Genomic DNA, 27327 nt, shown 5'->3' on the forward strand with positions numbered 1-27327 from the left:
AATTCCATCAAAATCCTGAAAAATGAGTATTTTCACCTCTATATATATATATATGAGATAGAAATTCTACTATAGTCTAATCTAAGTGTATATATATTTGAAACTCCTTATAGAAACTTGAACTCCAATCCTTAGCTCCCACTCCACAAAAACTTTATATTTGTAAAGTGACTATTACGCAAAAAATAAGCAGTAGTAAAAATCCAAATACATTTAAACTCCTAAACATTGCTTCGTTAAAACTTAGGGAATTGAATGAATATTATAAAAATAATATTTATTTATTTATTCCAATAAGATTCTTTATCTTCTTCCAAGCCGAATGTAAATTATTTTTACCATCATTGTTAAAGTTGCAACCGTACACAATAAAAGAAGTTACATTTTTAATAATAAAAAAATTCCATTAAAAGTTTAGCAAAAAAAAAAAATTCCATTAAAAATACTATTATATAGCAAACTATTTTAACAAATAGTCAAATAGAGGTAATAATAATAATAATAAATAAATAAATAAAGGCATTTTTCTATGAGATTTGCTTCTCTCCCACTTGCACAACACAAGTACAACAGCCAATTTTCCAAGCTCGGCGTTCTCTCATGCCCCCTCACACCCACCTTCTCCAACAACCCCAACATGTTGCTCCACAAATCTCAATTTCACTGTATCCCTCTCTAAGCTTTCTTCTCTTCAGGCCCACCTCTCTCTCTCTCTCTCACCCTCCCAAATTCTCTCTAAGACCCTACCCTCCTCATCTCAATTTTCACTTATCATTTAAACCCCCCCAAAAAAAATCACAATCCTTAAACACAGTCTAGGACAACGTTATTGCTTTTCTATGCTTTTGTTGTTGTCTCAGTATTACTTTATTGTTGTTAGCTATAAAGCACTAGGAATATATTCTTATTCAGTTTTGTCATAGGTACCCATTAGTTTTTTGGTGTTCAATTTTGGGTTTTGGGTTTTGTTTTTTGTGTAATTTATGGATATGTTGCTTAAATCGTCGATTTTTAATGCACCCACTTGCAATTCCGGCGTAAAGTCGCTGTATTTGGTGCCTTCCAATAGGCAAATGGGAATGCCGATGAAGATTTTGCAGAGAAATAATCAGTACCCATTTCGGTTAGCGTTGAATTGCGTAGGTCATTGTGGTTTTAGGAACTATATCAATTCTAGACATCGAGGAAAAGAAACTGACTTGTTTGTTGGTAGAGCTGGTTTGGAATTTGTAGGTAAAGATAGTGAGAGTTTGAGTGATGAAAATGCGGTTTCGGGTGTGAATTTAGAGTTTGTTAGTGAGTTGATAAAGCGTGGGATTGTTTTGGCGGCAATGGTTTGTGGGGTTTTGGTTTTTGGGTGTAAGAGAGTGTTTGCAATGGAAGGCGCGGCGAATGCTGGTTATGGGGTTATTGGGCAGAGCATTTTGTTATTGAGGAATGCATGGCCGAAGACATTACAGGTTCTTCAGGTTTTCAAAGAGCAGGGTCTTATTCTGGCTGCGCTTTTGGGACTCTCGGCGTTCTTCTCCATGGCAGAGACTTCAATTACCACTCTTTGGCCTTGGAAGGTGCCTTTTCTATTCTCTGATAGTGAGTAATTATAGGTTTTGTGGATTCTAAGCAATAAAGAATTAATGCATTTTACTTAATGTTAGAATCATGATTGTTAATAAGCAACATGTTGAGTTAATGTCATGTTATCTCTTGATGAAGTTAACGAGCATAGTCATTATTGTAGGAACGTTGTCTAATTAGCATGGCTAGAACTTTATTATTCATTTGATTGCGTATTATGCTGGTTGTTACATCTAGTTTTATATCCAGTATGTTTGGAAGTTTTATGCTTCTGGTTGTTAGATTATATGGTGACACGTGCAAGTTGACTCTAAACTGCAATGTGGTTCATTGCTTAAAACTGCTTATTTCATTTAATGCAAATCTCAATTTCACACATGAAAGTTAACATAGTTTATAGTTCCTTCTCTTCTGTATATGAATTACGAAGTAAAAAATTCTCTGATTATGAAACTACATAATATTTATAATTTGATTCCCAGTTAAAGTTTTTAATTGGAGAATGTAAGGTACAACAAATAGATTCCCAGTTAAAGTTTAATTTCGGATTTTGAACCATGTGGCAGAAATATTTTTTTCTGAAAAATAATTCTGGGTGCTTATATGAGTATATAGGTTGATGTTCTCTTTTGATTTTCCAGTAAATAATCTAGCCGTTATGGTCTATAATCCTGAAGTGTAATTGGTCATTTGATCTCAATCTGTATCAGGTGCGTGAATTGGCTGAAAAGGATTCTGAGAATGGCGTCTTTAGAACACTTCACAGTGATGTCACCCGGTTTCTAACTACTATACTTATTGGCACAACGTACTGACCTTTTCATGGTTCTCAGTATTAAGGATTCAATTTTCTTAGCTTGAATTGAAACAATTCCTTATCTTTTTGGACTCTATTAATGTACTCAGTGTTGTCAATATTGGAGCAACTGCCTTAGTCACAGAAGCTGCAACGACATTATTCGGTGAAGCTGGTGTTAGTGCAGCAACTGGAGTAATGACTGTATGTCCCGATATCCATTTTTAATAAACAGGAGAAATGTAGCATGAAGGTTAAGAGTTTGAGTTAGAATAAATGGCTTGAAGACCTGAACTTACAACATTCTGTTAGCGCTTATGGCTGTATAATTCATTGTCATGTAAATCCAAACCTATTAGGTTGTCAAAAATCACTTTTTGTATCCTGATTATATCAGTACCTGCTATATAGACTTGCTAACTTACGGATGGTAGAGGCATTTGGACAGGTGGGATTGGGAAATAAATTTTGAAAAGAAGGAAAAAAAAGTTGAGAATTTAGTTTTTTTTTGGTTGTATATGAGAAGAATTGATTTGGCATCTCATTTATGTATATATATTAACTGTAGCTATTGATTTCTTTGAAATTTTACCTTCTACCCCTTTTTTTATCTTTCAAGTTTTCCCCCTTTATCCATTCTTAATTTCTTATCCTTTTTCTTGTGTTCAACTGTGATTCTGTTTAAACATTGTCCAACAGAAATACAGATGGAATTCTTTCTTAGCATTGGAGTTTGTACGTTGTTTGTTAACATGCATATTAGTCATTTTGGGGTCTCTTATAGAAAAATTGAGAACATTTATTTAGATATCATATGAAGCACTGAAGGTCAGTTTTTTCTAGCTTAATTGAGTAGATTTCTGTTTTGCATTTTGAAGTGTAAAAAGAGGATGTGAAAATGCTAACAAAGTTGGTTTTATGTTTTCCCTAATATAATTCTGGCAGATCAAAATATGCACACAGTCGGTCAAGGATATTTATATTTTACTTCATTATATGTTTCTCCTAGACTGGATATTGAATACTTTTTTTTTTTTACCTTGATGATACTAGGTAGCCATTTTGCTCCTCACAGAAATCACTCCAAAAAGTATAGCTGTTCACAATGCCACTGAGGTTGCTAGGTTTGTGGTAAGCTGAGAAGGACTTCTCTTTTTTTCAAAACTAAAATTCACTGTTAAATTCCTAATTAAGCATGCTCATCATTTGCTAAGCTGTTCATTCATTTGTGCTTAGAAGATGCCATCAGTTCTACTTCTACTTTATATAACAAGTTTTTCTTGCAATGCTTTTAGGTCAGACCAGTGGCATGGCTTTCCTTGGTATTATATCCTGTGGGAAGAGTTGTTACATATTTATCTATGGGGATGCTTAAACTCCTTGGTTTAAAAGGAAAAAGGTATGCTTTATTAATTAACCACATCTTGATCTCGCTGCAGCTTCCTGTCATATTGTATTTTTGCCTCCTGCTTCTTTTTCAAATGTTTATTAGGTTTTCTATCTGTAGTGATGCTTTATATATAAAAGTATATTTTTTTGACTTTTCATTCAATGAGGTCAATCACAAGAAGTAAAAGAACATCTTAAATATCAGATGAGGAAAAAATATTCATTTCGTCTGTTACTGGTGGGGCTTGACAGTGATATATTACTTTTGTATATTGATGGTCATTATTTTCTGTAGAATGAGTATATGTCTGTTAATTGACGTCTTAAGTCATGCAAGCCATATTATAATTCATAAGAGGGATGCAGGATCAGAATGTGGATAGTGTTGATCTAAGGGAGAAAGCCTATTTATTTCTCATCTTGAATTTTAGTGGTTGTTTGGGTTTATAAGTTGGAGAGCATGATACGACTTGATTTTAAGAGGGTCAATGGTGCCACAAGACAAAGTTTTTCAGGTTTTTTTTTTTTTGGTATTATCTTTCCAGGTAAAATCAATGTAAACGGGCAAAATAATCCTTTGTGCCTTATTCCAACTGTGTGTGGTTAGCAACAGGAACCTCATTTACCTAGCATGTTTATTGAAAAGGTTTATCTCTTGGGTAACTTCATTGTTATTCAGCTTCTTCCCTCTCCCCGAAGTTCAATATGGGAGCTAGTATGTCAATGGATGTTCAACTTAAAGCAATTGGCACATTTGTTGTGATCAATTCTTTTTTTTTTCTTTTTTTTTGGAAATTCTTGTCTATGGTTTTCTTATCGGAATGTTTTTTGACAAACTTTTTGTCATTGCTTAACATTTGTTGTGTATATATATTCTTTTGTATCAGTGAACCATATGTAACTGAAGATGAGTTGAAACTGATGTTGCGAGGGGCTGAATTGAGTGGAGCAATAGAGGAGGAAGAACAGGTAATAGTGTTGGCTTTTATTGAGTGTATTGTTTTTATAATATTCTTTTGTTTTGATATTATAATGACTATGCATTGCACTTGCTGAATGATAACAGTGAAATGTTATCCCGCTAGAAGTGCGCATGTTATGCAGCATATTTTTTGTGTAATTACATAGTGATTTTCCTTCTAACCTTCCAAAAGGGGGGAAAATGAGTGTGCCAATCATTACACTACATCACCATGCTCCATAAATTCTTTTCAATGAGCTTTCTTTCTTTGTTTTCTGGCTAAGATGTTCTTGTTCTAAATTGCTTTGTAGGATATGATTGAAAATGTGTTGGAGATTAAAGACACCCATGTTAGAGAGGTGATGACACCTCTTGTAGATGTAGTTGCAATTGATACCAGTGCTACACTTGTAGATTTTCATACCTTGTGGGTGACACACCAATATTCAAGGTACACCTCTTTTAATGTATTGTGAATTTTTTTTTCCTCTTTCTGTGACATGCCAATTTGCTAATAATATATTTTTTTGTTTCTAGAGTGCCTGTTTTTGAGCAGCGTGTTGATAACATAGTGGGTATTGCATATGCAATGGATCTGCTGGATTATGCTCAGAAGGTTGGCCAGTTTCTACTCTTGTTTCTCCTGCAATGAGTTTCAATTGCTTTCTTATTGATTTATGCCACAATCTCACAGTGTGCAGAATTATAATCTGTTTGATTTTGAAGGGTGAGCTACTAGAAAGTACTACTGTTGGAGATATGGCTCACAAACCTGCATACTTTGTGCCTGGTAAGCTCTAATTTTTATGTCAACTTGGGGTGAGAATCATATGCACAGTATAGTGAAAAAAAATAACTGAATAAAGTTGGATAGCAGCCTTAGGTAGAACATGTAGCTTTCCCCCAAAGTTTAACCAACACAAACCTGAAAAGAAAGATGTTTATTTATCTTACTCAAATACTTTAAGGTGTTTCCCTACTTCTTTCAGATCTTTCTGTGCAATAGGGTGGTGCCACCTCTTTGGAATTTTATGATATAGATGCCAACTTATCCAAAAGTTAATTGACTCAACTAAACCTCAATTTTTATTTTATTTTTTGGGGGTGGGGGAACCCTTTAGCGTTGGCTAGAACTTGTACTCAACAGCCAAGGATTGCACACCCTCTAATGAAAGCATCTTAAAAATCAACCAAATAGTTGCTACATCACTTGAATTTCCATTCTTTTACATTTTGCATGAATTGTCTGATTTGTTGATCAAACTTTTGACTGTCCTGTTCCATGGGTCAAAATTTTTCATTAATATTCTGTTTAGTTGACAGTTGTGTGACTCTTCATTTCAGTTAGTTTAATTCAGTTATTAGCATTTATTGGTGTGCACCACAATTTTAATAGACTGTCAACATTATTTTGATGTGTGTGTGTGTCTAAGCTATAAAGTTTCAGTTTATTATATCATATTTATTGGTTTTGCAGATTCGATGTCAGTCTGGAATCTTCTTAGAGAGTTCCGAATCAGGAAAGTTCACATGGCTGTTGTCCTTAATGAATATGGTGGAACTGTGGGAGTATGTACACACACTCATCTCTGAATTCCAACAAATTGGTACTGAATCTGCTGTTTGACATTGTACATCAGGGACCTAAACTAAATGGAAAATAAGCACATACTGAGATGCTAGAATCTGAAGCCAATATGAGGCTTCTGACATTGAACACTAATATATGCTATTTTTGTATAGACATTACTTCATGAATTTTTTTATAAATAATAAAATTTTACTAAAAAGGAAAAGAGGTCAAAACCCTAGTACATGCGGAGTATACATGAGCAATACAAAGGACTAGAATCTAAAATTACATAGATCCAGAAATTTTCCAAGACAGAGGAGCAAACAAAATCCCCAATATCCCTAAGCTAATAAAATAAAAGTGATCTTAAGAATACAGACTCAATTGAAGCCTTCAAATTTCCTAGAATTTCACTTCCTCCAAGTGCAACACATTAGGCAAAGTATTCCACACTTTCAGAACTTTGATGTCTCTAAAACCCCCTACTTTAACATGCTAAAATCTCATTCAGTGAAGATAAAATTACTTCTGGATTTTGTCACGACCTAGACTTCAAATTTTCTCATTGGTGCTTCTCTTGTATATTTTCCATTAACTTGTCTGTCTGTTCCTTTGATGTTGATAAAGTACTTAATAAGTAAAAAGAAAAAATGTTCTCAAAGATGGAGATAAGACAAATGAGTTTCCCCCTCAGTAATTGATACTTTTAATATAATGTTTGACTTAACGCATACTTTCTCTAAGATCCTTTCTGTATAAAGTCTGCATGAACAGTTATCAACAAATTCAGCAACACAATGTGCCCTGCATCTGTAATATTTATTAATTTTTTGTTTGTGATGTCAACAGATTGTGACCCTGGAAGACGTTGTTGAGGAGATTGTTGGTGAAATCTTTGATGAAAATGATTCAAATGTAAAGCACTCTCTCTCTCTCTCTCTCTCTCTCTCTCTCTCTCTCTATGTGTGTGTGTGTGTGTGTGTGTGTTTGTGTGTGAGTGTATCCAGGTTCTCTGTTCAGAAGAAAAGAGAAGCTTATCATGATTGCCTGTGCAAGTTTTAGTTTACCTTAGAGGAAAATGTGCTAGATTTCATTTCCATGAGTGTATACTACTTTCATTCATGATTACATATGATTACAAATCTTCACAAACAAAAACAATCTAAATGTAAAACTGTGATTGAAAGAGTCGAAAATTTTAGCATTTGTCACTTGACTTCTTTGGATGTCTTTGTAAGTTGAATCTAGTGGATGAATCAAGTGGCAATCAACTTTATTTCTATGGCAGTTGTGACATTATAGGGGCCCTTGAGATTTGTGATTTAGCATTCCATGTTTACATTATGGGATAACTTGTGGGATTTTACTGCTCTGGCATTTTTTTATTAGTTGAGTCTATTTGATAAATTAAGAGGCACTTAAATTTATTTCTGTGAGAATTGATAGTTTTTCAATCTATGCTTGATACTACCTTGAATAATTGGTGATTTTCAATGCTTTGGACTTGTATCCTGGTGCTACTGGGTCAAGTATTGCCCAGTTACAAAAATGATATTAATCAATTTTTCTGCTGTTGCATATAGTGAAGTGGTTTTATGACTAGATTTCAAATAGGTGCAAAGCTACTAAAATTCAGACATTTGCATGTAAACTATTTTGCCATTATTATTAAATTTTGTATTTTGGAAGACATTCTTGGTAGGATCTAGGATGTAATTATTCCATTTAAGATATCAGTGGTGCTGGTTACTGGCATTACAATTTATGCTGTCACTGAGATGCTAATTTTTCCCCCAAATCCTCATTCTCAACTTGTTTGCAATATAACAGGAGGAGATTCAGAAAAAAACAGGCTACATAGTAATGCGAGCTGAGGGAGTGTTTGATGTGGATGCAAACACTTCTATTGATCAGCTTTCTGAAGATTTAAACGTCAAAATGCCTGAGGTATATTACAACTCTATTGATTTAAATTATTATTCTGAAAAGTAAAATGTCAGGGGTACGCTATTCTTTTTTAAATGCTAAATTCTTTTTCTTGGTCTGCATTATAAAGTATCAGTGCCTATGCCTATTCCCTCCTGGTTTCTCTAGTCCAACTACAATTGGTTGAAGGAATCTATCTAGTCCTGCCATTTCTTTGTGGTAGTTCACCTGTTTAACCATTACCTGTAACATGTTACTAATAGTTGTAACAATTGTTTTGAGCAATTTAAAGATATATTATTTTTGAAATGTCTAGTTGAAATGAGAATATTAAGAAGGATAAGTGAAAGTACAAGGAAAAATAGGATTCGAAATGAAGAAATATGCTTAAAGATAGGGATGGCCCCTATTGATAATGAAAATATTTTTTTGATAAATCTGTTGGTAATGAAAATATGAGGGAGAATTTCTTGAAATGGTTTGGTTGTGTTTATAGAAAAGGGATCAATACACCAGTGAGAAGGAGTGAGTTGGTTCAAGTTGAGGGGATGGAAAAAAGGTAGAGGAAGACTAAAAATAACATTAATAAAAGTAGAAAAAATGACATATCAATTAAGGAGGTAATAGAGTATGACTTTTGGGTAAAATAGAATGGCAGAAAAGAAACATGTGGCCAGCCTAACTAGTCTGTTGAAAATCCATGGCCACCCCAAATTTTGGGACGGAGGACCAAACTTGGTTGCTTTCTTTTTGAAATGTGAAGAACCATAATAATTTTATCATAACTGAAATTAGTCTTCTTGTGTGTAGTAAGCGATGACCATGGTAGATCTTATACATTCTGCTACTGATTCTCTTTAAGGTTTACCATCTCATACTGTAGGCTTCTCAAATGTCCAGCGTGTCAACTCAAATGGATGGAAGCTTTTTTAACTTCCATTCTTAAACTCACCCAATGTTTTTAATCTTTATATATATATATATATATATATATATATATATGTAAAATAAATAAATAGAGGGAGAGGGCTGGTGGGGTTCGAACAGTGTTTCCTAGATACCACAAGAGGTGCTGGAACCATTGGGGCATCCCACAAACCCCACTTGATGTTTTTAATCATGACCTGTGATTTTAGTTGAAGTAGTGTCCAGTTTCTCATAGGTGACGGGAATTCCTGCTTTAGTTGTTATTTATGAACGGACTTACCATATACTTTATAAACAGTTTTTCCTTCCCTTTCTTATTTGTTTTCCTTTTACATATCTAGATGATAATCCATAAGGTTAAATTAATGAGATCATTCTTGTAGCATTCACGTTGCTAACTCACTTCACTTTGTCAAAAATTCCCATCTAACTCACATCACCTATTCTGGTACAGGGTCATCAATACGAGACAGTGTCAGGTTTTATATGTGAAGCATTTGGATATATCCCACGGACGGGTGAGAGCATCAAAGTGATCCTTGAAAAGGCAAATCAAGAAGAGAACCATGAGTCCAAATCTGACCACCAGGATCAGAAGGAAAAGGAATATATATTTAAACTTGAGGTACAGTTGAGTTATTTTACGCGAATAGTTGTTTGGAGAAATCATTACACCAAATTGTTTTTAGATTACTTATCAGAAAAAGACATTAAATTGTTTCAAGAATTTGTACAATGAAAATTTACTTTTTGTGAAAGTTAAAATTTGTACAAATCAAATGGTTAGCTCCCTGTGTCACCTTTTTTACAAAGGATCATGCATTGTTAGCTCCAATTTCCCCCTTGTTTGATTCTATGCTTAGTAAGTGGTCTTGGCGACCCAACTTTAAATTTTTCCTCGGGCTGGGTATAATCAGAATTTGGTAAATCTCATGCCAAAGCCAATATGATAGTATCACCATAATAAAATTGGTTCCTGTTTTATTCAGATGAGCTAGGGTGTTGATGAGAATTAAATGAGAGGTATGCACAAAATTGGAATTGTTTCCTTTGAGTTAATGGGTGGGTTAAGAATAAATTGGTTGTAAATGGAACTAAGGGAATGCAATCTTATGATTAATGCTGACATCAACTGATGTTTAATGATGATGTTCTTCATTTTTCTTATTTTAAGAAAACTTAATGTTGAAGAATTTGATATACATCTTAAAGTGTCATTTTTGTTATTTCTCCTCAACAATTTGTAAGTAGGAACCAGATGAAGATGTGTTGTAACAAATTAAGCCAAATTATTCGGGTGGATATGTTGATATTTTGATTAATCTTTTTGACTGCAAGAGGGAGAGAGAAGTTGGAATCTTAGAAGAGCTTCTCTGTGCAATACCTGATATAAGATTCCTAGTTTTTGTATCTACTTGCATATTCTCTCAGCAATTAAGCAAAACATATAAAATGAAAATGGGCCTAATCTTGATTAGCTTCATCTAACAATTACAAAATAATACTTTTTGTCATATTGGCTTTGGTGCAGATACTTGCAGGAAATGCCAGAAAGATCAGTGCGGTTCGATTTGAACGGATAGACAATGATGAAACAATGTTGGAGACCAAAGAGGTGACTCGCTTGTTTCCCAAAATCATGAAGAGGAAATGGAACAGTGGTGAGGACTCTGATAGTACAGAATATGATGATGATTTATCTCCAAGGAGACCGGATGATGGCCTCTCTATTGAACATGAAGATGATCATGATAGTCATGGTAGCAATTAGTTACATTGCTGTTTGTATTTTTCACTCTTACAGCACCATGGAAGAGGTAGAAGATCAAGAACAAAATAACAAAAAGTAGAATTAGCAATGAACTAACATTTGTAAAATTTTCACAGATGAAGAGAAGTGTCAACATCTGAATCATCAAAATCATTTTTTCTATCCATGACTGTATCTATGGAACCTAAGCTTCCAAAAAATGGAGTATCTTTGACCTGGATATCAGTGTGCTTGCTCTGAAAGTTTGGTTGGAGGTAGAGAGAGCCTTGGGGAAGTGGTCTAGGTGAATAGATCAATTCTGAATGGAAAAACAACCTGGTAGGATCATAAAGCGTGGCTGGATTGACCCTCTCTGGTTCAGATGACAGCCTCAAGAGCTCCCTTGCCTCTCTCATCTCTTTTGCTCTCTGCAATTGTCTAAACCTCTCTTGCAGTAGAGCAATGGAGGAATGAACGACAGTGGCATCACAACTTTGCCTACCCATTTGAGAAAGAACCGAACTTTCCATAAGAGACTGATGGTAGGTGCCCTCTTAGGAGGCCTTGGATGTGCACACATTACTATATATAGAACGTGCATGTTTTGCCCTCTTAGTAGATTCAGAATGATGTAAAATCGGCGCTGCGGTGCAAAATCCAAGAAGACAAAGTTATGTCATTATTCTGGTTTGGTAGGTGTGAGGAAAGGCAAAAAGAACATCTAAGGGAGAAAATGGTTGGATAGAAAGTCCAAAGGGGAAAATGGAGGTAGCATTTGTAAAGGTTTCTTTAACCGAATATATGAATAGGTGATGCCCTGTCAGCTTGTCCCCAAGAGCTGCTTAGAGCTTCGGAGAAGATGGAGCCCTCGTTTTGTGGGATCTTGGTATTATTTTACCTTAAAACATTCTCTTTTCACTTTGGTGGAGTACAAAAGAAATTAGAGGTGATGATGAACAGAAAGGACAAGAACCCTTGTTAGAAGTGGGAATAATTTTTGGGTTTGTTGATTTTGTTCTTGATTGAGCACTTTTTTTATGGAAAGAAGAGAAAGATAACCCACCAAATGGCACAATCCTTGTACCCTTTTATCCTTGTCTCCCCACTAGAAGTGGCACAGTATAGCCAGCCCTCTCTCTCTTACAAACCTTCTGTTTGTCTTTGAGTAGCTGGATGGAAATTGCATGGAGACAAAAAGGGCTATAGAGTTATTGATATTCTTGTGGCTGTTCTTGTGGGATGCTTGTGTTTTAACACCACAACTCCCTCCATTTGTTATGTGAAACTGTGAAAGGGTGTGCTTTGGGGAAGTTACCTAGAAGTCCATATGTGTAGGCAAGCTCTACCAAAGTAGTGTTGGTAAAGGAGCTGCTTATTAGAATTTGATAAGGTAGACCCTTTGAAGGTGAAGGTAGATAAACGACCAAACATTCTTCTGCACCGCTAGATAATCCCAAGGTTAACTTAATAGGCACCATGTGCAAAATGATCGTGACACACTAATCTATTTTATCTACAAATATGTCGGTCCTTTTATTCAAACGAAATTTTGCAGAGTTGAGTAAATTAATTTATCGAGAAGATAATTCCATTTAGGAACTAATTTCAAAGAATATTGTTTGTGTTCGAAAACAAAAATCTAGTAAGACAATAGATCCCTATGAACTGAGGGATTCAGGATTGCCGTTGTATGTTGAAGTTGCTATTTCCACATTTTTTGACTTTTTTTTTATTTTTTATTTATTTAAGATGAGAAGAGTCCCGAATCATTCTACATTACTCTCTTATGATGAGCTTGGCCAAAAAGGGCCACTATCCTCTTTTTATTTTCAATCATTTCAATTAGGATAAAAAATGAAGTATCATTTGAGTCAGAGCTTATTCCATACATTTAAAAAAAAAAAATTATACAAATAAATTTTGGCCATGAGGCTACTAAAACTTGAAAGAAAAACAAGAAAATACTTGAATATGTAAATCTTTGAATTCAAAAATTGAAAGATTCCATTCTAAAAGGCTATCTTGGGAAAAAAAAAAAAAAAAGGGGGGGGGGGGGGGGGGGGGGGAATAGAATTAGGTTTGTGTGGTCACCTCTCTAAGAGTAAAGAAGAGTGGGCTTAATTTCAAAAAAACAAGGGTAAATGGTTATGACCTTCGAGCTCATTTATTTATTTTTTTAATTTGGTCCGAAAATTATAAAATGATCCAATTTTGTTGTACACCACACAAACACTAATGTGTTATCCGACTGGCCATGTTTATAGTAATAGATGTACATGTATTAAAAATGCAGGTCCTATGGATTAAAAATGCCACATTTATAAGCTTAACCCAAAGCTATGAACCCAACCCACGTAGCATCATTTAGTGTCGGCTAGTCTAAATAGCGTGGCACTTTCTATCCATTTGTGTTTGTCTCGTGTATTGTTTAAAGACACTAGACCATTTTTATTGGTAGATGTACCCAGTCGGATTGAAATTAATCGCTTTTGGGGTGGTTAGTGGGTAATGTTTGGGTGAACCAAAAATAGTCTTGGTAACCAGATCTAAATATTGTAATAGAACTAGTTATGAAATTTCTAGACACCTATTCATTAAAGATAAAAATGTAGGTCATCCCCGCATGAAGGTGGTGAAGTGATGGCCCCACCCAATGGATAAATAAGAAGAAGTAGGGAAAAAAAAAAGGAATAAATAGTAATAATAGATTTTCATGGTAATAAATAAGATACGAGAGAAAATACAATTTAATTCTTTCTTTTGTTTTATCAAATAAAAAAATAAACATTTTCCCAAGAAAATAAAAATAAAAATAAACATAAGAGTTAGTAAAGATGATATAACACGCTTACTTTATAATAATAATAAAATAAAAAAACTTTTTTGGCACTTTTTAGTATTTTTAATAGAGATATTTAGAGTTCAAATCTTTATTCATATCAAACTACTATTGCCTCATCATTTGTAATATGTGGATTTAATCACAAGATGATTGGTTGTTGTATGAGCTAGGGGAAGCAACATATGAGTGAATATCAATAGTCTAATAGGTTGAATTCCTTATTTGTCAAAAATGATAGGCTTCCTTGGAATATCTAGTTATCTTCAAGGATTCCTCATAGGGTGTTTGGATTTCAAAACAAATAACCCCTCACTGATTCCATCTCCAACTATACTTTATGGGATTTCTCTATTTTGTTTAGGAAAAAATTTAGCTACAAAATTGGTTATAACCTTATGTTACAACCTTGCTCAATAAAATAAAAATTACTACATATTTTGAAAATCTAACCGTTGAATTGCGTGTTCTTTACTTTCTTAATATACATGTCAAATTTTGTGTTAATCAGATATTATTTAGTATATGATCTATAAGTTTATATTTTATGCATAATTTTAAATTACAAAAACTTGCAATTTAAACAATTTATTAATGACATAGCTATTGATCTTTAATTTTCTAGAAATTTTGCAAGCATGGAAGTTATAAGAAAAAGATGTAATTCAATAGTGAATTTGTCAAAATTCACCTCCAATAAATAGATATTGAGTAAGGTTGTAGCGTTAAGATACAACTAATTTTATAGTTAAACTTTGTTCTTTTATTTATTAGTTTTGCTACTTGCTTCCGTAGCTTTAGTGAAAATATGATGTTGTACCATTTTTACAAAGAAAATACTCCCTTCATCACGCATTGTTAGTCCTTTATTTTATTTTGGAATGTTTCAAAATAAAATTTTCTTTAAAAAATCAATAAATTAAATTCATCTCTTACTTGTTATTTTATCTAAAAAGTCAATATTATTATTTCTCTTATAAAGTTTAAAATAACAAAGGTAATTCTAGAAATTTGTACATTCTTAACTAACAGACAACTCATTAAATAATATTTTCTTAAAAAATTAAGATTTTTTAAACATAATTAACAATTTGGGACAGAGATAGTATACTGGGTAATAGCCTATCCTTATTAAAAATCCAAATAACTTGTGAAGAAAAATAAATGAGATATTGTTTATTTGAGCCCAATATTCGATGTCCAATAAATAGTAGCCGCATGTAGGGACTAGGGATGGCCAATATCAAGGGGTAAAGGATACTAGGCCTAACCCGACCCAAAAACTTTAGATATTATTAGACATGGCAAAACGGGCGGGTCGGGTCAATCGGGTTTGCGGGTCAAACGGGTCACGGGTCAATCGGGTTGCGGGTCGGGTCAGGTTGACCCATATTTTTCAAACAAGTTTTTTTGTTTTTTTTCAATTACAAAAACAAATCAATGACAATCTGTTTAGAGAGAATGAATAAAATCAATTAAGCAAATGAATTGCACTTAATGCCATTTGTTAATATTCTTCTAATTCTGACAGTTTTGAGCATAACAAAAATTATTTATAGTCATAAATTCATGATGGAAAAAGTTTTCAATGTTAATAGTTTATTGTCAAAATGCATATAATTACAAGTTTACATCTTCAAAAAGAGAAAGATCTTAAAAGAAACAAAATAAGTAAGCCAGCAAAGTAGCAAATTATCGATCTTCTTAAGTGCACATGTTCCTGTTGCATTTAAAATAATAGTAAAGTTAGATTACTTAGAAAAATAAACTAAACAAGAGAAAATGAGAACTGAAAGAAAAGAGTAAAGTTGAAGTTTTAAAGGGTCTGAACTGAGGAAGAGGGGTTCGTAAACTTGAATTGTGAATTTAAGAATTTTGTCATTTAGTCTCTTTGTTTGGCTTTGAAAATCCGAAATGGAATGGACTACAGCTACTAGGCAGCAAGCATTGACCAATTACCATTGAATTTGAATGAGATTTTTTTTTTTTGAACGGTTGTGATACAGCCAAGCCTTGTCAATGTTGTCAACTTGTCATTGTGTAATGTCACTAATGTGTGGACGGATGGACATGTTGGTATAACTGTGTAAGGTGCTGTGCTTGTGATGTGAGTTTTCAATTGTCAAAACATGACAATTTATTTAATATTTTATTAATTTAGAATTTTATATGATTATATTTATATGAAGTATTTAGGTACTTTATGCACTTAGTATCAGTATATAATTTAAATATTTTTTTAGTGAATTTTTTAACGGGTCGGGTCACAAGTTATTCGGGTCGGGTCGGGTCAGATCACGGGTCAACTCGTTTTTGTTTCGAGTCAGGTATTTTTCAGGTCGGGTCGGGTTAGAAAATTTTGACTCGTATTGCCATGTCTAGATATTATCCGATATGTCATGGGTAAATAGAATCAGGCCAAACTCGGGTAAAAAATCAAAATTTTTTGGGTCGGGTACAGTTATTACCCGAATCCAATCTGTATTATAAAAGAATTATTTAACAGGCATTAAGTGGGCTTATGTCCTACCCAAAAAATTATTGGGTTGGAAAGTCTGAACCCTAGTCTAATACTAGCAAGTGACCCATTAAGGGGTTTTTTTTTTTTTTTTTTTTTTTTTGGGGCAAAGTGATCCATTAAGTAATTGCACTGTGGGTGATTACAATTACAAACTAGACATTCCCATTTTCCAAGCCGAGCAAATATTTAGTCCTAGAGAATCACATATAGACCACACAACATGTCGTAGACTCTGAAACATTGAATTTGCACTAGTATTTATTTTTGTTTTGTTTTAATGAGGTTTGGAACATGAATCTTGGTTAGAACCCCAACAAACATTTCATTGTTGAAGCCAGGAACACGAAGAATTTGGTTTTCATTGTATTTTGGGTTCTAGGTTTTTGCATATTATTTTAAAAAAAATAATAAATAAAAAATAAAACTTCAGAACAAAAAAGCCCCAAATATAGGGCTCGGGTCGTGTCTAGGTATCCATAGGTAAAAATTTCTGGTTAGATTTGAGTATATCCCACTCAAACTCTGTCCATGGTAATCCCTACACCATGGAGAAAGACCCAAAAAAATAGCCCTCAGGTTCAGCAACTCCCAACCAACATGCCTCTGCCTATCTTTACTTGTTAGCTTATTCTAGATGACCAACCCAGAAAAATAAATAAATGCTTAGAATATGCTTGAAAAATCAGCTTAGCTACCACCAGTACTAGCTTGGTAGGATAGTAAGACGAAATCCTCTCCAATTATCCTCCAAATAACTACTCAATTTTTTCAACAACACCCACCGGAATTGGACCTAAAGTTACTTTGTTTATAACCAAACTACAGGTCAATTTCAATGATCATCAATAAAAAACTTTGACAATTAAATATTCAGAAGATTTGCTAGCAGCATCATACATAACCAAGTTACCATACTTTAATTATTAGGAGCAAAAGACCATCCTTATATTAAGGCATAAAATTAAGAGGAGGGTATTTCTTTGATTATTCTAGGCATCCCCTAGAAAACAACAAAGTAAATGAAATGAAGTGGAATTATATGGTATAAATCCTTAATGTTTTTTTATTTACTAATTTATAAATACATACAAGTCAACAAATTCTAGAAGCCACAAATAGAGGGTAAACCACGCACAATGAGTGACATGCATGTTTGAAGATCTGCCTACATACATCTCAAAATGTCAATGAAGCAAAAAAAAAAAGTTACAAAGAAAGATTAAAGAAGAAAAAAAGGGGCATTGAGATTACACCAATTTTCTATGAAGTCCATCCCATTTCACATGATAGTACAATTTGGTTCAGAGCCATAGGGCTCGTAAACCACTCTATACGAATCAAACTGAGGTGGGCAACACGGTGGTGGCATGATACATTGAAATGGTGGTGGATCTTTCTTACCATCTCCATCTTTCTTACCTTCTTTTTTCTTATCATCTCCATCTTTCTTTTCATCTTTTTTCTCACCAGCGGGTTTATCTTTGACTTCCTCTACAGTCTCTAACCTTGCATACCCAACCTTCTTCCTCAACGTGTTTGTCAAGCAAGCTGCATCAACTCTTTCTCCAATCACCACCACTTGATCTCTGTCTACACCTTGTAATGACACTGACATAACACCTATGTATAACATTATAAATCAAGAGAGAGAAACAAAAAATCAAAATACTAAGCAATTGAGTTCAATGGCTGGTACTAAATTGACATGGGAGATCAAGTTTTGAACAACTTTAAGTATGATAAACTCATACATACACACCATCTGTTGCAGCGGCTACCTTCATGGCTTTGGACCGGCATTTGTCACATCTCACCTGCACCTTGATGACTATCTTTTGCTGCACACCATTAGACCATAGAAAAATGCCATGGTTATTATGTTGGCTTGGACAGGACCAATATTGTAGTAGACAGCATATATTTTAATGTTTCTTTTATCCTGGCTCAAAAATGGTATTAAGAGAGAGAATAAGCCTATAGACAAGGAAATTCAAATAAACTAAAACATGAATTTCATTTCCTGTTCTTGTCTTGTAAATAGTTCCCGGAAGAAAATTGAGTTATTTTTGGCCATGGAGAATTGACAAGGAGAACTACTACTATTCAGATACGAGATATCCACCCTGATCACTATGAGTACATTTGTCCAAATTGACATATCTAAAGGAATCAATGCCAAACTTGCTGGATTCTTAGCAATATATGAGAGAATTGGCCATTAGGGTCCCTAGAAAGCTCATTTGAAGAAATCAAAGAGAGATTTGTTACTTATTTGCTATGATTGAAAATCATTTTACATGCAGTCTTTCTCCACTTAAAAGTGAAATCAATGCTGTATAGTCATTTTGCAATAAGCCAGACAATTGAAGATATGTTTAAGCTACAAGGTAAATATGCATGACAATAAACCTAACCATAAAGGAAACCATTTTTTTCATTTTCCAATGAAACAAATGGATTAAGAATAGCATAAAAATGTTGTTTAGACTAGAAGGCTTACCTTCATATTTTGAAATGCTTGACAAAAGAGCCGGGTTTTCGAAGAGAGCGCAAATGTTTTAGTATCTATGACAATCAGATGAAGAATAAGAAGAGAATGAAGCTCTTTATATACATACATACATACATACATATATATATATATATACACACACACACACTCACACACACACACACACACACACACACACACACATATATATATAAAAGCATTAAAATTCCAATTAACTTGTCTACATGTGATTACTAACCCTTTGATTAGGAAATATAAGGTCAAAGCTGGCGATCCACTTTCCATGGGTCAAACATTAACTGACGTATTTAACTAAGCTTTGCTGATGATCATCTCTTATCATACTGTAAATTTAAAATTTTACTACAAATCTATGAACAAAGTCACAAGTCAACTATTAATAACAACACTGATTGAGAGAGTATCACTATACAATCCACACCATCACGTGTCTAGATTAATATAGTGACGGCGATACCTAATGAAGCAGGCTCAACTTGATCCGTCTCCAAATTGTACTGGCTTTTCAAATATTTAAGATTTCTGTGTGAGAAAATTACTCAGATTCAACTGTAAGGGAGAGAGTGTTAGCTCGAGCTCGATCTTCTGGTTGTATAGTACATTATAAATATTGTTTATCCATTCTCTCTTTTTGTCAGTACGTAAGAATTAAAATTAAAAAAAAAAAAAAAAAAAAAAAAAAATTATAGTTCTAAAACCTTTTGCACCAATTATGGATCCTCAATAAATAATGAGCTCAACCACAGGTATTTTTCTTTATTTTTATATCTCATCTCATGCTCTCAATTTTTTTTTTTTTTCAAATGTATAATAAATTTTGTTGCTTCCAAATATTCTGAAATTAAATTTAAATTGTATGAATGTAATTAAAGAGATTAGTGATTCAATGACATTGTCTAATTCTTTCTCACATGAAAAAACTTCAAACTGAATCCCTTTTCCTCACTTATAGTAAGGGAAAAAAAAGTTCAAATTGATTGAATGGTTTTTGTTTTTTTAAATAATTGAATGCTTTAAGTTTACACAATATAGCACGAGGAAATATGGTAATATTGGGCCAACCTCATCCTCGACATGTCTTGGTTCAATATTGTAGATATGGACAAAATTTAGGTACAGTACTTTAAGTACTGTTCCTTAAGTTCCCTTTTCAAGATTCAGTCATGTAGCTACTTAACTAAATAATACACTTCCATCTCATGAGAAAAATCCACATGGCAGAATCTTAAGAGGTGAACTTAAGGAACTGTACCTAAGTGTTGCCCTTGTAGACACAACCCCTTTTTTTTCTTTTTCTTTTTTTGATAGGAAGACACAACCTAAGTGAAAATTATAGAGAAAGCCATTTAGTACAAATTATAGAGAAAGCCTTTGTATTTTTTATGAACCAATCATGTAAATTATGAACTAGTGATGCATCTTTTTCCTCCGTGAAAATAAGTAATGTCATTTTAAGATACAAAACAATGCTACAAGAATGTACATGAAAGTTTACTCCAAATGATAAAAAATAAAAAATAAAGAATAGTATTTTGCATAACGTGTAATACAAATACCATTCGGTTGTATTCAAGATCCCACTCACGTAAAATGGATCCTATATATAAGGAAGATGTTATATGTCAACATTAAACAAAATAATAAACAGTAGTAAACAAACAAAAATGCTAAAGTCCCCAAAACTTTGAGAATTGCCCTGGAACAATCACTCTTTTTCGCCGTCTCTTCCCAGACGCGGAAGGAATACTTATTTTTCTTTGGAAATTTGGCTAAGTGTATGAGAACAATTTGACAGTTTTCACTAACTAACATGGTTCTTCTTGGTAAGATCATAGCGTAGAAAGCGAACATTGTTTTTATTCCATCCTAAAATTCACATTTTAGGTCCTATGCATGCATTTCATTGTCTCTTTGTAACTTAGTCAGATGTCTCTGAAGGGATTAACAAGTACACGTGCTTAATAAGTTCAACTACCACTCAAATTCATCTATTTTTATTCCACTAGCCAGCATTATATTCATAATACATTACAACAGTAGGAGAGAGATTGCCTAAATTTTTTTATGAATGGGGAGGATCCCAGAATCTTAGTTTTCTTGGATCAATCTTTTAAAATATGTGACCAATGATGCACTTTTCTCCGCCAATAAAATATTAGGTAACTAGTCGCTAATGCGTATAATGTATGGCAAAGTTTGGCAATAACTATTCTCTTATAGAGTCCGAATTTGGTAAGTATGAGGTGTAAAAGCTATGTTATACATCATCCAATAATAAGAGATTGTTACATCAATTTTTTACTTAAAACTCAATACATCATACCATACTTAGATAATATCTCAGTAAACTCCCAATTAGGTTAGATTTTCATATGAGTATTAGAATTGAATGAATGCAATTTTATCTATTTTTTAATATATAATATGATGATGTAGCATGTTAGGATTAGCAAGTGTGTAAAACTTAAGTTTTACACCACATCTTTATAAAAATTTTAATCTCTTATATATGATATATGTTTAATTAATAAGTATTAATAAATAAAAAGTCAAATTAAAATTTTGGATAAAAGAATTTACCAATTTGTTTAGAAAAGATCAAGCTCAAGCTCAAGCTCAATTTAATGCAAATTTGTTTAATATTACGTTATTTATCCAAAAAGACAATTAATTGAACTAACAAAGTGTATGATAACTCTAAAATTAAACCAAATCATAGTATAACAGCAAAAGAGAAAGTTGACCAAAAAAAAGGTCAAGGCTACCATTTTATATAGACTATAGATTATAGATATAATTTTAATATATAAGATAATGTTATAAGAATATACAACAAAGTCTACTCCGAACAAATAATAATAATAATAATAATTGTAATAATAATAATTATTATTATTATTATTATTATTATTATTATTATTATTATTATTATAAGTGCCCAGTTTGTACCCAGGCCCCAAACGAGTTGTGGGCTCAGGCCCAAAGAACCTTATAAAATGAAATTTGTAGAGTGTGGGCTTGAATTAAACCTAGGCTTTATGGATATTGGACAACAAATGAGTGGGCTAGATTGCCACTAACTACACAATCAATGGACAAGAATAACAGAAGTTCTCCTCGGACATAAGCCGAGGATGATTTGTATTGTCTTTCTTTCTTTTAATGATCAATTACCATTGAAGAAGCCCCCCCCCCCCCTCTCTTTCCTTTTATATCACTCTACCTCTCCCCTTCACGTTCCACGTGTAGCATAAATCACCAATTTAGATACTTGTCCTATCCACAGCTCTCTAGAAGTCCTCAAATAACAATTGTAAGGCTAATTGGTACTGTTCAGATGTTATTTTCCCATTAATGCGGCCAGGAAAGTAGGTGCAGGGTCTTTAATGCGGTGGTAGCAACCTTTTCCCTTGATATTTCTCATACGCCCCTCCTTTCCATAACTGTGAAACATATATTTACCCAACAGACCTTCTAGGATTCCCTCTCCAAACACCATGACATGTCCTAGGAGTCTCACTTGACTTAGCCGAGGAGATGCTCCTCCTCGGACAACCACAACAACCTTTCTGGCAAGAGTTAGCTTGTGGGCCTCAAAAGCTCTGCTCAAACAAGCTCACACCACCAAGTTAGGCCCAAGGCCCAAATGCATATTTTGACCATTCTACTCCCACAATAATAATAATAATAATAATAATAATAATAATAATAATAATAATAATAATAATAATAATAAAAAATAAAATCAAGGTCTTAGAAGCAGAGAGGACAATTTTGCTCTGCCCCTCCTCGCTTCGCCCCGCGTGGGTTTTCCCCGCCCAGAAAAGGTGGTGGGGCAGGAATGGGATGAGATTTTAGCCTTGCACCACAGGGCAGAGCGGGGATGAGTAGAATTTTTAGACCCATCCCCATCTTGCACTACCTCGCGTTGATAAGAGTTATAATTGTAATTTTTCATACCCTAAAACCCTACTATTTAAATAAACATATCAATATTAGCTTATTTTATTCTACCCAACGTGACTCTCTATCTCTATTTTATTATGTGTTATATTATGAGATTTTCGTTTTTGTTGTGATATTGTATTGTTAAACACTTCAATAATATTATTCAGTTTTTGCTAAAAATTAGTTTTATTTGATGGGATAAATTTAATTGTAATTTCAAGTATATTTTTATTAATGAAACATGTTTAATTAAAAAAAATTGTAATAGATGTAGGGAAAATTACCAAGAAGTAGAGTCTTACGGGGTGGGATGGAGCTTCGTGGGACCCCAAAGAGCGAGGATGGGGCAAGCAAATTTCCCTAGTCATGCAGGGCGGAGCGAGAATAGAGCAAGACAAAACCATGCGGAGCGGGGGCGAAGACCCCATCCTTCGGCCCCACATTGCCTCATTGCCATCCCAAGACTTAGGACGTATACCTATATGTGCGTAATGATAATATGTCATCAAAGTAGAAACAAAAAATAATTCTTGAAATATTTTCATGCATAGTAATCTCCTCCTCACAGATTTAAAATTTTAAATAAGATTAGCAACTAAAGAACAAAAACAATTACCACTTCCAGATTATTACTGCAAAAATATATCTCATCTTCATCATGATGTACATATTTTCAGAATCCCTTACCTTTATTTCAAACAGCCAGCACTTCAACCACACCCTGTCTATGCTTCTCCTTTTCTTCATTTGTTCATCATTATACAAAGGATTTCACCAAATAAAGAGGAGATACTGATGACAAAAAAGTTGCTGCAGTTCTCCAAATCAGAAGTGCAATATTGCTATTGAAATTCCAAAGATGCTCAGCATGTGAATTTTATAGCATTCTTTGTGTTCATTTATGATTCAATACAATCATACAATAAGCAATATACAAGAATATTCTGGCGTCCATGTACTGAAAAATATCACAAAGACCATAGTTTACTTTTCTTTTTCTTTCTTTATATAAGTCAAAATGGCCTAAAAATTATGCTAGGTTTTGAGTTTGTAGTGCAGGCAAACTATGACAAATTGTAAGTCTTGTTGAGTTAAAATGTGTACTTTCAAGTCCAAGACAAATACCCAAGTCTAGAATAAATAAAGACGTGAATCTGAAATTTTCAATTCCTACTCGCTTCCCATTTGACCTGTCTAAACCATCCGATTCCTATTCGACCTGTCAAAAATGGTTGAATCAGAAAAAATCAACAAACATGAAAGAGCTCACACCTCGTTTGTTTCAAGCCCAATTTGTGATTCGTTTGTTGTGGTATTTAAAGGAAATTATATAAGCTATCCTTAGAGAGATTTTTAAAGAGAGAGAGAAGTGCCTCATGTTTTGTATCTAGGATTTTTGTACCCAAAGCTCTCTCATAGCTTCTATCAGTGGTATTCTTTAAAGGAACTCAAGATCTGATGTTGTAGAAGTTGTTACCTCATACCAATCATCAAAAGTGCTGGAGATCTAAACCTTCAAAGGTGGTCTTGGAGTCGTGGATTAGAGGTTCATGTTGGAACAAATACATATCAAAGAAGTTTGTGGATTTCAGAACTCAGTTTGGTAATTGTAGTTCAGTTAACGAAGAATATAGCTATTCAGTTTGTGAACTTTTATTTGATAGTGAATCTACTTACCTAGGGATTGTAAGGTCAAGACTTCCTAGAATTTTCATGTGGAACTATTTTGTTTCATTGGTTTTCTAAGTTATCATATCGTGGCTTCTTTAATTTTTCTCACTTGCATGATCATGATTATCTAATTAACCTAAGGTTTTCATAATTAATCTAAAAATCAAGTCGACCTTAAAACTAGTTAATTATTGTTTTTGGTAGGGGTCTAAACCCAACAAGTGGTGATATATGACAGAATCTACAATTTAAGTTTTGTAATTCATTAATTTTGGTATTTTTATGTAATTTTCGTTATTTTAGGTTTAGGTTATTATTTCTTTAATTTTAAGTTCCTTTAATGTTGTTTAGTCAAATTAGGGTTTTGTACATTTTCCTAACCGTTCTAGACTTTCCTAATTGCCTTAGATTTTCTTTTTACTCAAACTCGGATTTTGTCTATTTTTTTCTCTAGTGGATTCCAGAAAATTATCACCTAGTATTCACTAGGAAATTATCACTTTGTGGATTCAAGGAACCCCTCGTGAATTCAAGGAACCCCTCGTGAATTCGAGATTCACTACCAAAACCTAACAATTTAATATTTATTCCATCAAAAAAATATTTCTTTATTAATATACTTCTGCCTATTCTGTCAAAAAAATATTTATTCCATCAAAGAGAGTATCATATGTGCTTTCTTCAGGTTTTGGTGACATCAAGTGGTATCAAAGCGGGTTAGCTCTTGATAAAGTAGTCTTTGCCTTGAGTTGATCATTGACCCTTGAAATTGGCCTTGGAGTCCCTAGAAAAAGCTCATGAAATCTCCGAGAGACTTGTTACTTTTGTTTTGATTGAAATCTTTTCACAAGCAATCTTTCTCCAATAAAAAGTGAAATCAATGTTGTATAGACATTTTGCATTAAGCTAGCTAATTGGAGCATTACATGTTTAATTTCTACTTTGACAGTTTTTTTTAAGCTACATGGTAAATATGCATGACAATAAACCTAACCATAAAGGAAACCATTTTTGCATTTTCCAATGAAACAAATGGATTAAGAATAGCATAAAAATGTTGTTTGTACTAGATGTCTTACCTTCATGTTGTAAAATGCTTGACAAAAGAGCCGGGTTTTCGAAGAAAGTGCAAATGCATGTTTTAGTGTCTATGACAATCCGATGAAGAATAAGAAGAGAATGAAGCTCTTTATATATATTTGAGCATTAATATTCCAATTAACTTGTCTACATGTCCCTTCCCCTATATATATATATATATATATATATATGTGTGTGTGTGTGTGTGTGTTTCTCAAAAAAAAAAAAAACTTGTCTACATGTGATTATAACTACCCTCTTGGATTAGGAAATTTAAGGACAAAGTTGCCGATCCACTTTCCATGGGTCAAACATATACTATACTGTGACGCGTTTCGTGCGAAGCTTTTGTGATGATCATCTCTTGTCCTACTGTTATACTTGTTTATAATTCAAGTCAATGAACTAAGTCTTAAGTCAACTATTAATAACAACAATGATTGAGTGAATATCACTATAGAAATCCATACCATGGTAATTAATTTGGCGAAGGTGATAACTAATGAAGCAGGTTCAACTTGATCTGTCTCCAAATTGTACTGGTTTTTCAAACACTTAAGATGCTAATTCTATGTGAAAAAATTACTAAAGATTCAAATGTAAGGGAGAGAGGGATTTGCTCGAGCTCTTGTGGTTGTATACTACATTATAATTTTTTTTTTTTTTTTTGTCTTTTTATGAGTTAGATTAACAAAACTTTAGTTCTAAAACTTTTAAAAACGATTATAGATTCTTAACTCTTTAATTAAAGTCAACCAAATGTATTTTTCTCTAGCTTATTTTTATCTCATGTCTCTCAATCTTTTGTTTCGAATGTATAATAAATTTATGTTGCTTCCAAATATTTGGAAATTTAAATTGTTTGAATGTGAAGAGATCTGTGATTCAATGATATTGTCTAATTCTCGCATGATAAAAATAAATTTAAAAAAAAAAACCCTAAATTTAAATCCTTCTCTCACTTATCGTAAGGTGAAAATAGTTTAAATTGGTTGAATGGTTTTATTTTATTATTGTTATTTTTTAGTAATTGAATGGTTTTAGCTTAATTAGACAGTATAGCATGAGGAAATATGGTAATATTACGCCAACCTCAACCTCGACCTGTTCTTGATCCAATATTGTAGATACAACCCAATTGAAACTCTACATTAATAGAGAAAGCCATTTGGTACAAATTTTTATAGAATGGATGGGATCCTCAAACTGTATTTTTGATGGACCAGTCATTTAAATTATGTAACTAGTGATGCATTGTTGCAATCCATGGAAAAATTAAGAAATACAATTTTAAGATATGAAACTTGTTACAAGAACGTACATGAAAGGTTGCTCCGAATTATCAAAAGAAGAAAGAAAAATTATGGCCTTAAGAAATAATTATTGCACAATTATATAATATCTCTCTCACATGATCATATTACATGTAGTTGCTAAACAAAATAATAAATATTAGTAGGTTAATTGACATATCTTAGTGTTTTTAATGGAAATATATAGAGCTTAAATCTCTTCTCCCTCGTTATTATAACTATCAAATTTTTAAAAAATAAAAATAAAAATTCATAGTCCCCAAAATTTGGATTTTTGTCTCGAGACTAATCACTCCTTTTCGCCGTCTCTTCCTATACGTGGAAGGATTACTTTTTTTAATCTTTGGAAATTTGACTATATCTATATATATGTAAGATAACAAATTAACAATTTGACAGTTTAAAAATGAATGGTTTTCACTAACTAACATGGTACTTCTTTCTTGGTAAGATCGATCATAGCGTACGTAGAAAGCCAACATTGTTTTTATTCCATCCTAAATTTCACATTTCAGGTCCGATGCA

At 33.2% G+C, this 27327-nt stretch overlaps 2 protein-coding genes across 2 annotated transcripts; one reads left to right on the forward strand and one right to left on the reverse strand.

Annotated features, from left to right (window-relative positions):
• Positions 1 to 538: 538 nt before the first annotated feature.
• LOC142640742 (DUF21 domain-containing protein At1g55930, chloroplastic-like) lies at positions 539 to 11135 on the forward strand. The gene is made up of 14 exons (XM_075814974.1): positions 539 to 1568; positions 2286 to 2383; positions 2482 to 2575; positions 3425 to 3502; positions 3667 to 3770; positions 4648 to 4729; positions 5033 to 5172; positions 5259 to 5337; positions 5448 to 5511; positions 6199 to 6290; positions 7144 to 7209; positions 8125 to 8241; positions 9602 to 9772; positions 10679 to 11135. Exons 1-14 carry the CDS (start codon positions 984 to 986, stop codon positions 10916 to 10918), a joined length of 2010 nt encoding a protein of 669 aa, XP_075671089.1. The 5' UTR covers positions 539 to 983; the 3' UTR covers positions 10919 to 11135.
• A 6162-nt stretch (positions 11136 to 17297) lies between these two features.
• LOC142641602 (heavy metal-associated isoprenylated plant protein 47-like) lies at positions 17298 to 18831 on the reverse strand. The gene is made up of 3 exons (XM_075816058.1): positions 18758 to 18831; positions 18017 to 18095; positions 17298 to 17877 (listed from the first exon to the last, which is right to left on the reverse strand). Exons 1-3 carry the CDS (start codon positions 18761 to 18763, stop codon positions 17537 to 17539), a joined length of 426 nt encoding a protein of 141 aa, XP_075672173.1. The 5' UTR covers positions 18764 to 18831; the 3' UTR covers positions 17298 to 17536.
• Between the last annotated feature and the right edge of the window lie 8496 nt (positions 18832 to 27327).

Source organism: Castanea sativa, chromosome 6 (genome assembly GCF_040712315.1).
Source record: "Castanea sativa cultivar Marrone di Chiusa Pesio chromosome 6, ASM4071231v1".
NCBI classification, from domain to species: Eukaryota; Viridiplantae; Streptophyta; class Magnoliopsida; order Fagales; family Fagaceae; genus Castanea; species Castanea sativa.

Excerpts from the sequence above, each read along its gene's own strand:
- LOC142640742 (XM_075814974.1), top strand. The coding sequence starts at position 984 with ATGGATATGTTGCTTAAATCGTCGATTTTTAATGCACCCACTTGCAAT. Across the intron at positions 5,173-5,258 it reads GTGACACACCAATATTCAAG|AGTGCCTGTTTTTGAGCAGC; the intron begins GTACACCTCTTT and ends TTTTGTTTCTAG. Across the intron at positions 7,210-8,124 it reads TTGATGAAAATGATTCAAAT|GAGGAGATTCAGAAAAAAAC; the intron begins GTAAAGCACTCT and ends GCAATATAACAG.
- LOC142641602 (XM_075816058.1), bottom strand. Across the intron at positions 17,878-18,016 it reads GGTAGCCGCTGCAACAGATG|GTGTTATGTCAGTGTCATTA; the intron begins GTGTGTATGTAT and ends TGTTATACATAG.